General features: G+C 40.0%; 1 protein-coding gene across 1 annotated transcript in view; it reads left to right on the forward strand.

Moving 5' to 3' along the window:
- The window catches only part of JAZF1 (JAZF zinc finger 1), a 269,372-nt gene that overhangs the window by 223,167 nt on the left and 30,180 nt on the right, over window positions 1-16,025 (forward strand). The window contains exon 3 of the mRNA XM_054018230.1: window positions 4,178-4,374. Coding sequence (XP_053874205.1) covers window positions 4,178-4,374 — 197 coding nt within the window. The remainder of the gene's footprint in view (window positions 1-4,177; window positions 4,375-16,025) is intronic.

Consider the following 16,025-nt stretch of genomic DNA (forward strand, 5'->3'; position numbering starts at 1 on the left):
TGGTTCTTTTTTCCCCCACAGAGCCAAGTTGGAGTCTTCTATACTGGGCTCTGGTTAGTAAAAGTTAATTTTTTCTCCTCTTTCCCTCTACCCCCAAAATGCCAGCTTTTCTATAAAGACTTCTCCATGATCTATAGCAGCTTCAGACTATCTTCCAGCAGCCTCTGCACAGTTTCAGCTGAAGCCACCTGTAAGCTGCAAACTGCTACAACAGTTAGAATTCCGGAAAGCATTAAAGAATATAGCGTATTCATATTCATATAAAATGTGTGTTGGAAGAATAGGGAAGGAACAAGGCAGTCTTATGGCACTATAGTGCAAATGCCATCACATGCATTGCTTACTACCATGGGAAGTCCAAACCAATAGTAATCACTATTCCTGTTTCTGTTTGCAGAATTGGGCCCTTTACATATATCCCTATTTTTTCCGCAGTATCCTGTGCCATTGTGCTGTCATCTAATTTTGTTTCTTAATACGTTCATATGTATAAAGTGCTCTGGTACTTTGTATTCATCTATAAAGAGAACAATTGACAGAAGTTAGTTATGAGTAAGGGTTATGTCAGTTCACACACTCAGAATTGATACACACTCAGGCCCAACGTAGTCATGTTTATCAGGTCCAAAAAGAGAGATGTGCATATTTTAAGGTGGATGCATAGCCAAAGGTATGAATATTTCAATCCAGTAGACAATGTGTACTTATTGTTTATTTGTCTCTTGTATTGGAGCATCCAGAAAACAAGATAAAATGGGCAGATAATTGCCCATCATAATTGCTCTATCTCTGAACTTGATGAGTTCTGAACTAGCTTTCTGCCACCATATTCTTGAGTCTCCCTCACTCTTGTTGTGGTGGGCTGATGAAATGTTTGACTTTTGAAAGAAAACCCATTTTATTTGTACTTAGTCCAATAAAAAAGAGTGCCAATAACTCTTGACATTTCCCTGACCACACTCCCTCCCTGGAGTTTGAAATGTATTTTTCTAGGTGATAAAGACAATTCTAATGCAAGCGCAACACAAAACTGCTTTGTACCGTATTACTAGTATTTATTATTTGAGCTCTCTCTGATGATATCTCTGCTGTTCAAGGCATAAATAAACACAGTCCCTGCCCTAAGGACCTTAAAATCTAAAACCAGTACAACTTATAATACAGCTAAAACCTGGTTTCACTCCTTCAAAACTATGATAAAGCCTAACCACCAGCTGCTAAGCCGTCTAGGGTGGTATTATACTCCCATTTTTTTAAATAAATGTATTGCATATTATATTGTAATGCAATGTTTCTCAAACTGTGGAGCGCATCCCTGAGAGGACAGTATGTAGAAGGGGATGAACAGACTTTTCAGTCCACACTGCAGTAGTTATACTGACGTAACTCTCCACGTGGACTCATAGATTCCTAGAGTCAGGGCCGGCTCCAGGTTTTTTGCCGCCCCCAAAAAAAAAAAGGCCGGAGTGCCGTCGCCAAAGCAAAAAACACACACAAAAACGGAGTACCACTGCCCCCCTTGAGAAGTGCAGCCCCAAGCACATGCTTGGAATGCTGATGCCTAGAGTCGGCCCTGCCCAGATTTTAAGGCCAGATGGGGACAGCAGATCATCTAATCCAGGGGTCCCCAACGCGGTGCCTGCGGGCGCCATGGCACCCACTGGGGTGTCTAAGTGCGCCTGCGTACTGGCCGGTGGACGAGCATCAGCCAAAATGCCGCCGAGAAGCAGCGTCATCCACAGGCATTGCCGCCGAAATGCCGCCGCTGCCTCTGGATGACGCTGCTTGTCGGGGGCATTTCGGTGGATGCTCGTCCGCCGCCACGGTTGACGAAAAAGGTTGGGGACCACTGATCTAATCTGACCTCCTGTATATTACAAGCCCTTAAATATCACCCAGTTAACCTTAAATGGAGCCTAATAACTTGTGTTTGACTATTATCTCACTTCCAGAGTGAATTAATTAAAAAAATGAGAGCATCCACATGAAGGGTTACACCCGTTTAAAAAGAAAAACACACTGCAAAATAAATTCATGTCTTTCCTTATACTGGTGTAACTTCCTGATAACTTCTTGTGTAGACAAGCCCTAAACTGTGCAGGCCTTTAATAGCACACAGTAGGGGTGACACAGGGTATTGTGATTGGTTTTATTTTCTAGAAGTGGGACTCAGCTTTCAAGAGCTGGGAAACAACTATTTAAGAAATTGCCGTTTTAATTGTATAAATACACTGCATTACATAAGTTCCATTGAATAAATGTATACCCATGGACATTTCAGGTATAAAAGCAGAAATTTAAACACACTGTAATTATAACCCTGTTTTGTTTGAAGTTCCCCTTCTGATTTTAGTTTAAAACAAAATTTTGCTCCACTCTTTTCCCCCTCAAATTGCTTTCTCTTCTGATCTTGGGACACAGTTAAGAAAATATCCTCTGCAGTGCAGTGCCTCTAGTCTGAGTACGAATACCCTGGATATGCATGCAACTTTAAAGGATACCTAATCAGCTATGACAAATAGTAATGTAATTATTGTGAGATTAAAATGACCCAATCCCCTTGATTTGAGTGCATTAAGCTCTTCCATGTCAGATGGGATAACTTCCATTTCCAGGAAAAATATGTATTCGGTTTTGGGGCCATGCCTAGATTATGCAATGTGGATGGGAAGGACAGTAAAGACAGAGGACCAACGTTGTCTATCCTTATTGTCTTTTTATTTACATAACTAAGAAAACCTCTTATTTATTGTAACTTCCTTGGCAAGAGTTGATTCAGCTTGACTTTTAGCAATTCTCACTTTATTCCTACATTTTCTAACCTACAAGATGTACTTTTCTTGCTTATCAATCCCTTTTTCCATTCCCTCTAGGTGCTCTGTTTACTTCTAATAACCTTTTTGAAGTGATTATTCATCCAGTTGTTCCCTACAAGTTTTCTACCCCTGGTTTGAGATGTAAAATCAGACAGTTTTTGTATAGTTGATTTAAAGAAATTCCAAGCCTCCTCCACATTTAAGTCTTTTTAAGTCTTCAGTCCGGTTGACGCCTTTAACTAATTCTCTTAATTTCCTAAAGTCTGCCGTTTTGAAATCAAATAGCACATCTGATGACCAGTTTTGATTATCCTTCCATTTAATTTAAACTGAATCAATTTGTAATTAATTAAGCCAAGATTATTTCCTACAACCAGCTCTTCTATTATGTCCTCGCTGCTTACGAAAACCAAGTCTAAAATTGCATCTCCTCTTGTGGGCTCAGTGATGATTTGATGAAGAAAACGGCCATCTAGCCCATCCAAGAATAACTGGGCACTGCCAGTATTAGTAGCATTTATTCTCCAATCTCCCATTATGACATAATATCCCATAGTATTTGTCTCTAATAATATTAATGAGATCTCTATCCATATCTGAGTCTGACCCTGGGAGTCAGTTCCTAAACCTAACAAAACTTCTTTTATAATCCTTTCCCAAAGTGAATTTAACTCTTTCTGTTTTGTCCATTCTATCATATCTTATTTCTTTACAGCTTACCACCTCATTGATGTGTACTGCTACCCCACCACCTTTACCTTTATTCCTATCTCTTCTAAACAGCATACACCCTTCAGTACCTGTATGCCAGTCATGAGTGCTTTTCCACCATGTTTCTGTAATATAATATCCAGTCTGACTTCCTGTGCCAGTAGTTCCAGTTCCTGCATTTTTTTTATTGCCCAGACTCCTTGCATTCGTGTACAAACATTTCAGTTGTTTCCCTTGGACATAACCCAGTTTTGCAACCACATTAGGTATAGTCCTTTCACTAAGTGTGACAGCTGCCTGATTATTACTCTAATCAATATTTGTACTTTATTTTGCTGTGCTGTCTATACTTTTATCTTCTAGGGTTCCATTATCTTATCATACCTTCATTTAGCAGATTTCCCCCCTCCTGTATATTGAAGCCAGGCATGGAGATCTCATGAGTCTCTCCCAACTTTTTCCCCTCACCAACTAGTTTAAAGCCCAGCTTATCAATGATCAACATGCCAAAGCAGTTTCACACCTATAGTGTCTGTCTACCTTGCAGTGGAATACATCTCTCATAGCTGAGTTTGAAACGCCATTATTAAGGGCTAATTTACTGTTTCAAAATTGTAATTTTTGTCTTATCATTGTTGGTTTTGTTCTAGATTTATGACTGATGCAGCTCGCCGTGAGCAGGAATCCTTGAAGAAAAAGATTCAGCCTAAACTCTCTTTGACTTTGTCAAGCTCAGTGTCCCGTGGGAATGTATCTACTCCACCCCGCCACAGCAGTGGAAGCCTTACTCCTCCAGTCACCCCCCCAATCACTCCCTCCTCCTCATTTCGTAGTAGTACACCAACAGGTAAGGAGCTACAGCTTCACTTAGGCCTTTTGGTTATGCTGAGAGAGAGTCTCAATAGACCATAGATGTATCTGTTGCTGCAGCATTACCAACTCCCAAACTTTCAAAAATCACAAGTCAGGTACCCAAAAATCATGAGATGAGCTGAAAAATTGTGAATCTTAAAAACAAAACAAAACCCCACGCACATAGAGCTTTTGGGTTCTTTTTATTTGCCTTCTGTTTCTGAACTTTGGGAGTGTGCTTTGGTCATATGTTCAAGCTTTTTTCTCCACAAATATGCAGGCTAGAAGCTTTTTTTTATTTTTATGGAAGCTGAGATTCTCACATATGCAAAGGAAGCTGAGATTCTCACATATGCTTTATGGAAAACACCAAATATGGTGAGACTCGAGATACAATTGCAAGTACTGGCAAAACCTGTAGGACTTGATTCTTGAGATCTAAAAGAAAGTGTAGTGTAATCTCATCTGTCGACTGTATTCACAGTGAACCTAATTCACCCAAGGTTATGCCAGCTTCTTCCAGTGTAACACAGAGCCCCTTGTGGCACAAAGCCCTTGCAGAAGGGGATGTGGCAACATAAAGCACTTGCAATCCCCATCCAACTGCGGGGCTTGCAGCTAACCAGCAGAGCCCCTGAATGTGGACAGTACTAACTGGAGAACAAACAGAACACTTAAAGATGGGCTTTATGGGATTGTGTGGGCTACTTCATAAGGGAGAATCATGCTGGAGGTCAAATCCAAGATGCCACTGCTAAGAAGGAACAGACTGACTGCTTGAGTCCAGGATTATATAGAAGTATGAAATATTTGTTCTGGATGGTTGAGGCATACAATTCAAAACTGAATATTGAGTACAGTCAATCTTACCTGCCTGTCTAGGTCCTTTATTTATAATGCACCCATCACCATGGTATCTGGGTGCTAACAAAATATAAAGCAAAACTAAGTTTTTGGGACACTTCTCCACTTCTGGCTCTTTATAGTACATGGGGTTATGTGGAGTTTTGTTTTTTTCTTTGGGTAAAATGTATCCTGAGATATGTGCATCCAGTGGGTCAGAGATGCAAGGATTTCTTGCATCTGGAGCAGTAAGTCTGTCCCTCTTAAGTTTTTCCCCTCCAAGTTCAAAAGTAAACAGTAAAACCAAGCATGATACTGGAGATTAATTTTCTTATAGATTTTCTGCCTCCTTTATGCTGAGCTTCACTTCAAAAGCAAAACCCAAATGGACACCCCAGCACTAAAATTAATTGTAGCGAATTCTTTCCAGTGCCATTGTACAGTTTTATTCTGCACTGATTGAAAGTTATAAACGGCTAGACATGCTGGGCCAGATCCTCACCATCAATGAGGCTGAGGCTAGACCAATTTACACCAGCTAGGAATCTGGCCCACTGTTTCTGGATATGCTTCAGAATAAGTGTACTTCAGTATCTTCAGTTCTGTGCACCTTGCCCTATAGTCTGAATACAGGAAGATATAGTGGAAACTGTTGGAATCTGTCACCAATAGTCTAACAGAAAAGGAATATATTTTATCCCATTTTACAAAGTATAGACCCAACACAGTCATTTTACTGAAAAAACAGCATGAACACCCTTAGCTTGATATATTGCTATGTAATGTGTTTTCCATAAGTTATTTAATGTTTTGGTATTAATGATTAAATGGAAAAATATGCATGACATCTATGTCTGGAGAGCTGTGAAATGAATGGATTAGTAAATGTCCCCATATATGCAAAAATTAAACATGTACAGTGTAGCTAAAATGTTCTTTTTTACATAAGAATATTAACATTTCAGAATTGAGTTTATTAATAATTATTTTGTAAATAGTGTGTGGAAGAAATTGAATCATTTCCTTTGCTGCAGATGTTGAGGAATCATTCTGACATATTGCATTTTTTAGCAATCCCCACTGAAAAGACTAATTTATGATATAGTCGGGATGTATAATTTTGTGTGTCTGTGAAGAACACTGGTTAGCTATCTACTGTTTTAACCATATTCCATAATATGTTAAAAATTAATAAGGAAGCTAGTTTCTGTCTACCAAAGTACTTTCCTGTTTTGATTGTATATATTTTTACATTTAGATTATTTAGAATGTTGTTTTACCTGTATTAGAAGGATCAGCTTGTTTTGGCTAACAAACTTAGTTCTGGGAGTCCTGTTTGCCAGGTTATAAATAATACCAGATTCCACATTCTTAATTTTCTGTTCCAAGTTCCACATTCAAACAACATTCCAAGGTCAGAATTTGGAATAGCCTGGTAGCAAAATTCATATATAAAACAGATATTCTTTCTTAAAGAATTTTACTTTATTAGCTCTCAACTTAGTTGCATTTCAGCAGCCTCACCCCAGAATTTCCAATTTTATCATCTTTAAAACTTTTCTGGACCTGAAATAAATCTTTGAGATGTTTCAATTGCTATGAAACTATTGCTCTAGGCCACAGGTTTTTTTAATATAATTAAATATATTTTTGGGAAATTGGGGAAAATGCAAATGCAACCCAACTTAAAAGTTACTCAGGAGAGAGAGTTAATGCCAGTCTTCAGGGAGGCTTGGTGGCCTCCTCCTGCTGCCTTCTGGATTAGTGAGATAACGGATGACTGCTAATCCAAGATTCTACCTTCAGAGAGCACTGCCATGTACGGCTACTGCCTCCCTTACCTCCATTTTGAGGGTCTTCTGACTGGGCAAGAAACCCACCAGACCTTGCTCCTCCACTGGGGAGGGCAGCAGGAAGGAAAGAGTTCATTTTCCTACTGCAGCCAGCTGTGCAGGAAGACAGGGCCAAGTAGAACCCATAATGCCTAAAAGGGTAGTTAGGGAACCTTCAGGTGTTCCTTAGCAATTATGTTGTAGTGACCATTTGCAAGGGAATCTTTAATGCTTCCCTAGCTCCATTGCTATTGCTTAAGGTGTGGGGCAATGTTTTAACATCCCATAGCACCACTGTGTAGCAGATTTTGGGAGACGTGAAGAACAATTTCCATTATTTATTGATTTAGATGTACAGAACAACCCGGTGCCCATGTTGCACTTCGGGGCCCTTACATAATGTAACCTTTACAGTAAATACCTTAATACAAATTTGTTCCAGCAGTAAAAATAACATAACTAAAACCTCCTCTGCTTCAGACATAAAAATATAATCCCTCTTACTCATAACCTGCCCAGATGTGTGGAACTAAACATGAGAGTTGCAGCATGCCCAGTAGATTAAGTAATCTGGGGTCTGGAAGACCATGGTGGGTAGAAAAGTCCAGGATCAAAGACCCCTCACATAGATACCCATCTTTAATGCAAGCTGTTGATATTTTTGTATAGTTTTTGATATACATCTGTGTTGGTGAAGGATGACGTTTCCACCCTTAATTTTTTTGCCTTTGGGTTAAATCAGATCATTGATGTCCCTTTGAAAATTATAGTAAATCTTCATAATAATCTTTTTCAAATTTTCAGTGATAGTAATATACTGATAACTCATTTTTAAAATGAAAGAACATGGACCCCCCCCCCAACCCCTCCCTTTTTTTTTAAATAGCAAAAATGGTTAATTTCTTCTATGGAAAATAAGTCAGATGTTTCTTTAGTTATTTTTTTTTAAAATAAAATAAAGCTACTTTTGGGTTGTAGGATGCCAAAAAAGCATCTGAAGCCACTGCCTTGCATGTATTGGGTGGTTTGTTTGTTTGTGTGTTTGTTTTTGTTACCCCCTCCCCTCAAAGATTTCCACAAAGAATTTTAAAGAAATTATTCCAAGCGTTAGCCTGGAATAATAAATTTCAACCTAGAGTGAATTTTTGACCTAGTTATAAAACCTAAAGCAGGGGTTTAATGTTACCAACTGGCTTTTAAATGGCTCAGGTTGTTGTTTGCAGTGTTGTTTTAGCTGTGTCGGTCCCAGGATATTAGAGACACAAGGTGGGTGAGGTAATATATTTTATTGGACCAACTTCTTTTGGTTAAAGAGACAAGCTTTCGAGCCATACGGAGTTCTTCAGGCCTGGGTTCTTCAGTCCTGAAGATGAACTCTGTGTAGCTTGCAAGGTTGTCCCTTTCACCAATACCACTTGGTCAATAAATGATATTACCTCACTCAACTTCTCACTCTAAATGAGTCATATATAATTCTCTCTTTTTTTTTGGGTGGGGGGGGAAGGTCAGGAATGTTGGAAATATTTGAAAAATGAGCATTTCACTCAACTTCCTGTGCAAAACTGGCTCTGACTTCTTTTCTCATGTTTAATGTGTAATCTATTAAAATCTAAACAATTTTATAATTTTAATAGGTTTCTAATCATACTGCCTGATATATTTTGGTAGGTAATGGTTCTGCTGTGGTAGCCAGCTCTGGAATTGCACTCTGACAGCAAGCATAGGCGATGCTGTCTGGCACATGAACAGGTATTAGTCAGTCTCTCTACTTGCAAGGGAGATGTAAGGGTCAAGTTTTCATGGGTGGCCCACACTGATCCTATATCAGAGACTGTATCTTATTTGGACCCACAGGTAACTGACTGGTGCATTATTGGGCTATCTGCTGGCTTATTCAGTGAGTTAAATACCAAATGTTGGGTTGTCATATTTGCAAATTCATTTTTTGTTATTCGGTTTCTATGTATACTCACAAACAAATAATCCATACAATCCAAACTTTTGTGGCGTGTGCAGTACTGTACTGAATACCTGAATACTGCGTACTAAATATACCTGAATACATATACACGTCAAGTATGCCTATATTCAACTGTTGTAATTATTTTATGGTAGATTAGGCCTCAAAGAAGTTAAGCACATTTTAAAATCTTTACAAAAATGTAAAATAAGTGGATACTCTAATTAATGATAATATAAGCAGTTTACCATGTAATATGTCCATTTAATAGTTAATTTAAATCCATGGTGGCACTTTTCTCCTGTTTTTCTTTAAGATTTTAGGAATCCAATATCTAGGCAGTGGGTAAAATGATATGACAATATGCCAAATATGCTAAAGATTTTTGCAATAGCAATATTTTAAGAATAAAAAAGCTGCAGTTGAGGTTTTCAAAGCACTTCTTTGAAATTCTCAACCTATGTATGTGCTATGATATAGAAATCATTGCACATTTCTTAGATACCCAAAAGATACAGAGTCCTTGATTCTTTATTTGAAACTACAGTATGAGAGTGGAGTTAAGCAATATAAAAGAGCTGCAACAGGTTCCCGCCTCTTCCCCCCCCCCCTCCCCCATCCCTGCCCCGAAACCCTTTCCAGACAGTACAGTCTCAGGATACCATTTGAAAAATGATTTAGTAGCTCTAGTAGCAAATTATAGCATCTGGGCACTTCAGTGATATAGAAAGCATATTTTTTCAGGTTGAAACCAAGACGGCTTTGTTGCATTTTCAGAAATCTGAAAGCTGCAGAATTTCAGGTAATATAGAGCAGCAAATTGTGTAAAGTGCAGCAATTTTTCCTAAATAAATCTCTCATTGATGATGGGCCATAATTTACACAGTATTTAATATTTTGATTTAATACCATGTGCAACAACAACAAAAGTGAAGCTAATCTATCAATGAATGAAAAAGACGTTCATTGCTAGGGTGAATATCCTTAGCTGGTGTAAATTGTCAGAATTCTACTGAAGTCAAAAGTATTTCTGATACCCAATGGTAATTGCATGCTTAATGCAGTATGATGGCTTAACTAGCTCTTTTCCAGTTCAAAAGAAATAGCATACCCACTGTTCAGAATTAATCCTAATAGTCTTGACATTCTTTTGTATGCAGCCAAATTTGCCCCAGTTCTTGAAATGCAATCACAGGCAAAACTTGACTCTGAAAAGTTACACCTTCCTTTTTGTGTCAGCGGGTGTTCCTGCTACAGCCAAAATAATTTAAAGCCCCGTTGTCTCCTATGTGGAATAACCCACAAAAGGGAAAGGAAACTCCATGCGTTTCAACTTCCAGCGTTTCCTACTCCTTCCGTGGAAGAAGGCACTGACCCTGGAGACACATGGACAGCCCTTTTCTCTGTCCTTCAGCTGGTCCTTGAAGAGTCTAGCTTCTGCAGATCCTTTGCTCCTGCATGCATAGCTGAAGTCTGGTCTCTCCCAGGGTATCCCACAGTATAGGGTGAAGTAGTACAGTAACTCCTCGCTTAATGTTGTAGTTATGTTCGTGAAAAATGTGACTGTAAGCGAAACAATGATAAGCGAATCCAATTTCCCCATAAGAATTAATGTAAATGGGGGGGTTAGGTTCAAGGGAATTTTTTTCCACCAAACAAAAAACTATATGTTATATAGATATACACAGTATATGTTTTAAACAAACAATTTAATATTGTACACAGCTATGATGATTGTGAAGCTTGGTTGAGGTGATGAAGTCAGAGGGTGGAAGAGGGAGGGATATTTCCCAGGGAATGCCTTGCTGCTAAATGATGAACTAGCACTCGACTGAGCCCTCAAGGGTTAACACATTGTTGTTAATGTAGCCTCTCACACAAGGCAGCACGAATATGAGGGAGGGGAGACAGCATTGCAGACAGAGACAGACACACACCTTGTGTGTGGGGGGGGGGAGAGAGCGAGATGGACACTGCCCCTTTAAGTAATGTGACCCACTCTTAAGTACATTGTCTTTTTAAGTGGATCAGGAAGTTGAGACCGCAGCTGCTGCCCCAAGCTCTCTGTCTCTCTCCGTCGGTGTCCCCTCCCTGCTCTATATGGAGAAGGGGTAAGCGGGGTGCAGGAGTAGGGGGGAGGGGGACACCCTGACATTAGCCCCCCCTTCCCACCCTGCACAGCAAGCAGGAGTCTCTGGGAGCAGCTCCAAGGCAGAGGGCAGGAGCAGCACATGGCAGAGTGGGGAGGGACACCTGAACTGCCAGCAATTGCTAGCCTGCAATTGCTAGCCTGCTGGGTGGCTGCAGCACAGGGAACTTAGGGGAGCGGGGAGCTGATAGGGGGGCTGCCAGTCCACCCTGGTTACAAGCCCCCACCAGCTAGCTACAATGGGCTGCTCTTCCTGCAAGCAGTGGACAAAGCAGGTGGCTGCCAAACGATGTTAGAAGGGAGCACTGCACAACTTTAAATGAGCATGTTCCCTAATTGATCAGCAACCTAACACCGAAACAACGTTAACCAGGATGACTTTAAGTGAGGAGTTGCTGTACATGCTAATACAGCTCCAGGCTGTATCAATTTGCACCTGTATGGTTGGTGAAAGAATCCTGAGGAACCCAAACTGCTCTGTTAACCTCCCACACTTCTAATACTGCTCTTAAAAAAAAAAAAAAAATGTTAAACAAAATCCAGTGTTTTGCTTGTTGCTAATACCAGCCAACACACACAACAGGAATTTACCTTTGGAAAGAAGCACTAAAAAAAGTCACACAAATAGTGAAGACAGAAGTGTTATGTACTCAGTTAATGCAGTTTAGATTCTAATTGTGTGTTTTATTTAGCTGTTTTGTAAGTATTTTTAAGTACATGCTCTTTCATCTTCATAGCTTTTTTTAATGTATTTTCCATATGTTATACTTTTAACCACGAAGTAATCATATAGCACAGCTATCTGTTAGGCTGAATACCATAACAGCACATTAGAAAGAATTTAGCTAAAAATGAGAATTACTTGAATAAGCTATGTTAAGAACATAAGAATGGCCATACTGGGTCAGACCAAGGGTCCATCTAACCCAGTATCCTATCTGCCGACAGTGGCCAATGCCAGGTGCCCCAGAGGGAGTGAACCTAACAGGTAATGATCAAGTGATCTCTCTCCTGCCATCCATCTCCACCCTCTGACAAACAGAGGCTAGGGACACCATTCCTTACCCATCCTGGCTAATAGCCATTAATGGACTTAACCTCCATGTATTTATCTAGTTCTCTTTTAAACCCTGTTATAGACCTAGCCTTCACAACCTCCTCAGACAAGGAGTTCCACAGGTTGATTGTGTGCTGTGTGAAGAACTTCCTTTTATTTGTTTTAAACCTGCTGCCCATTAATTTCATTTGGTGGCCCCTAGTTCTTATATTATGGGAACAAGTAAATAACTCTTCCTTATTCACTTTCTCCACACCACTCATGATTTTATGTACCTCTATCATATCCCCCCTTAGTCTCCTCTTTTCCAAGCTGAAAAGTCCTAGCCTCTTTAATCTCTCCCCATATGGGATCCATTCCAAACCCCTAATCATTTTAGTTGCCCTTCTCTGAACCTTTTCTAATGCCAGTATATCTTTTTTGAGATGAGGAGACCACATCTGTACTCAGTATTCAAGATGTGGGTGTACCATGGATTTATATAAAGGCAATAAGATATTTATTCTCTGTCTTATTCTCTATCCCTTTTTTAATTATTCCTAACATCCTGTTTGCTTTTTTGACTGCCGTTGCACACTGCATGGACGTCTTCAGAGAACTATCCATGATGACTCCAAGATCTCTTTCCTGATCAGTTGTAGCTAAATTAGCCCCCATCATATTGTATGTATAGTTGGGGTTATTTTTTCCAGTGTGCATTACCTTGCATTTATCCACATTAAATTCATTTGCCATTTTGTTGCCAAATCACTTAGTTTTGTGAGATCTTTTTGAAGTTCTTCATAGTCTGCTTTGGTCTTAACTATCTTGAGCAGTTTAGTATCATCTGCAAACTTTGCCACTTCACTGTTACCCCTTTCTCCAGATCATTTATGAATAAGTTGAACAGGATTTGTCCTAGAACTGACCCTTGGGGAACACCACTAGTTACCCCTCTCCATTCTGAAAATTTACCATTTATTCCTACCCTTTGTTCCCTGTCTTTTAACAGTTCTCAATCCATAAAAGGATCTTCCCTCTTATCCCATGACAACTTAATTTACGTAAGAGCCTTTGGTGAAGACCTTGTCAAAGCCTCTCTGGAAATCTAAATACACTATGTCCACTGGATCCCCCTTGTCCACCTGTTTGTTGACCCCTTCAAAGAACTCTACTAGATTAGTAAGACATGATTTCCCTTTACAGAAACCATGTTGACTTTTGCCCAACAATTTATGTTCTATGTGTCTGACAATTTTATTCTTTATTATTGTTTCAACTAATTTGCCTGGTACTGATGTTAGACTTACCGGTTTGTAATTGCCGGGATCACCTCTAGAGTCCTTTTTAAATATTGGCGTTACATTTGCTATCTTCCAGTCATTGGGTACAGAAGCTGATTTAAAGGACAGGTTACAAACCATAGTTAATAGTTCTGCAATTTCACATTTGAGTTCTTTCAGAACTCTTGGGTGAATGCCATCTGGTCCCAGTGACTTGTTAATGTTAAGTTTATCAATTAATTCCAAAACCTCCTCTAATGACACTTCAACCTGTGACAGTTCCTCAGATTTGTCACCTACAAAGGACGGCTCAGGTTTGGGAATCTCCCTAACATCCTCAGCCGTGAAGACTGAAGCAAAGAATTCGTTTAGTTTCTCCGCAATGACTTTATCGTCTTTAAGTGCTCCTTTTGTATCTGGGTCATCCAGGGGCCCAACTGGTGGTTTAGCAGGCTTCCTGCTTCTAGTGTACTTAAAAAACATTTTGTTATTACCTTTTGAGTTTTTGGCTAGGTGTTCTTCAAACTCCTTTTTGGCTTTTCTTATTACATTTTTACACTTAAGTTGACAGTGTTTATGCTCCTTTCTATTTACCTCACTAGGATTTGACTTCCACTTTTTAAAAGATGCCTTTTTATCTCCCACTGCTTCTTTTACCTGGTTATTAAGCCACGGTGGCTCTTTTTTAGTTCTTTTACTGTGTTTTTTAATTTGGGGTATACATTTAAGTTGGGCCTCTATTATGGTGTCTATGAAAAGTGTCCATGCAGCTTGCAGGGATTTCACTTTAGGGCTGGTCTACACTTAGTCCGGACTTCGGACTAAGGTACGCAAATTCAGCTACGTTAATAACGTAGCTGAATTCGAAGTACCTTACTCCGGACTTACCGCGGTCCAGACGCGGCCGGAAGTCTCCCCCCGTCGACGCCGCGTACTCCTCTCGGCGAGCTGGAGTACCGGCGTCGATTGTGAGCACTTCCGGGATCGATCCGGGATCGATTTATCGCGTCTTAACCAGACGCGACAAATCGATCCCAGAACATCGATGGCGTGCCTCCGGACCAGCCGGTAAGTGAAGACTAGGCCTTAGTCACTGTACCTTTTAATTTCTATTTAACTAACCTCCTCATTTTTGCATAGTTCCCCTTTCTGAAATTAAATGCCACAGTGTTGGGCTGTTGAGGTGTTCTTCCCACCACAGGAATGTTAAATGTTATTATATTATGGTCACTATTTCCAAGCAGTCCTGTTATAGTTACCTCTTGGACCAGATCCTGTGCTCCACTCAGGACTAAATCGAGAATTGCCTCTCCCCTTTTGGGTTCCTGTACCAGCTGCTCCAAGAAGCAGTCATTTAAAGTATTGAGTAATTTTGTCTCTGCATTTCGTCCTGAGGGGACATGTTCCCAGTCAAAATGGGGATAATTGAAATCCCCCACTATTATTGATTTCTTTATTTTGATAGCCTCTCTCATCTCCCTTAGCATTTCATAGTCACTATTGCTTCCTGGTCAGATGGTCGATAATAGATCCCTACTACTGTATTCTTATTAGAGCATGGAATTACTATCCATAGAGATTCTGTGGAATATGTGGATCCATTTAAGATTTTTACTTCATTTGATTCTACATTTTCTTCCACATATTTTTGTGTGTGTGTGTTTAAGGCAGATGGTAGAAGTGTAAAATTAGGATGAGGTTCTTTTAAGACAAATTGAGGATTCAGTGAAGGAGGAATAAGAGCTCCGAGATCTTTTGATGAGTGCACTTTTAATAAATAGCAAAATATTTTGTTTTGATATAACTACTTAACCAGAAACTCAGCCTGCTGCATCTCACCTATCAGGCATCTCTACAGTACAGTTCTTTCTAACACCAGGTTAGATCATTGGATTGGATTAGTGCTGAATCAGAGGGACAACTGTCAGCTATTGAATACCCAACCCCACTACCTGCAGCAAGTGGGGATTTTCTTGGGCCACATGTCCAAGTACAGTACTAACGAGGCTCAATATTAATGAGGAACAAGATTTTTTTTTTTAAAGGGGAAAGAAAAGATAATTCACCACAAAATATTCTATGGCTGGGATTTAAAAAAAATATGTACCTACAATTAGGCTTGTAAATCAAGTCACTGAACGAGTGGGTGCTCAGCCCCTTTGAAAATCAGGTCACAAATTTAGGGATTCGGTTCTGCATTGTGCTGAGCACACTGGCCCCGATCCAGCAGAACACTTAAGCATGTGTTTATTTCAGTACCTGAGTAGTACCATGAAGTCAGCTGCTTAAAGTTAAACATGTGCTTATGTGCGCCACTGAATCAGTGCCTTGCCTTGCAGGAGCAAGCCCCAATAACCTTAATGGGTAAGTCTGCACTGCAGCTGGGAGTGAGCCTCCCAGCTCTGGTAGGCAGACTCATGCTACCCGGGTTGAGCTAGCGTGCTAAAAAGAGCAGTGTGGATGTTGTGGTTCAGCCAGCAGGCCACTCAACCCCCTGGTAGCTAACCCAAGTCTCCGCCGGAACCACAGCTTCCACCCTGCTG

This window comes from Malaclemys terrapin, chromosome 2 (assembly GCF_027887155.1).
Source record: "Malaclemys terrapin pileata isolate rMalTer1 chromosome 2, rMalTer1.hap1, whole genome shotgun sequence".
NCBI classification, from domain to species: Eukaryota; Metazoa; Chordata; order Testudines; family Emydidae; genus Malaclemys; species Malaclemys terrapin.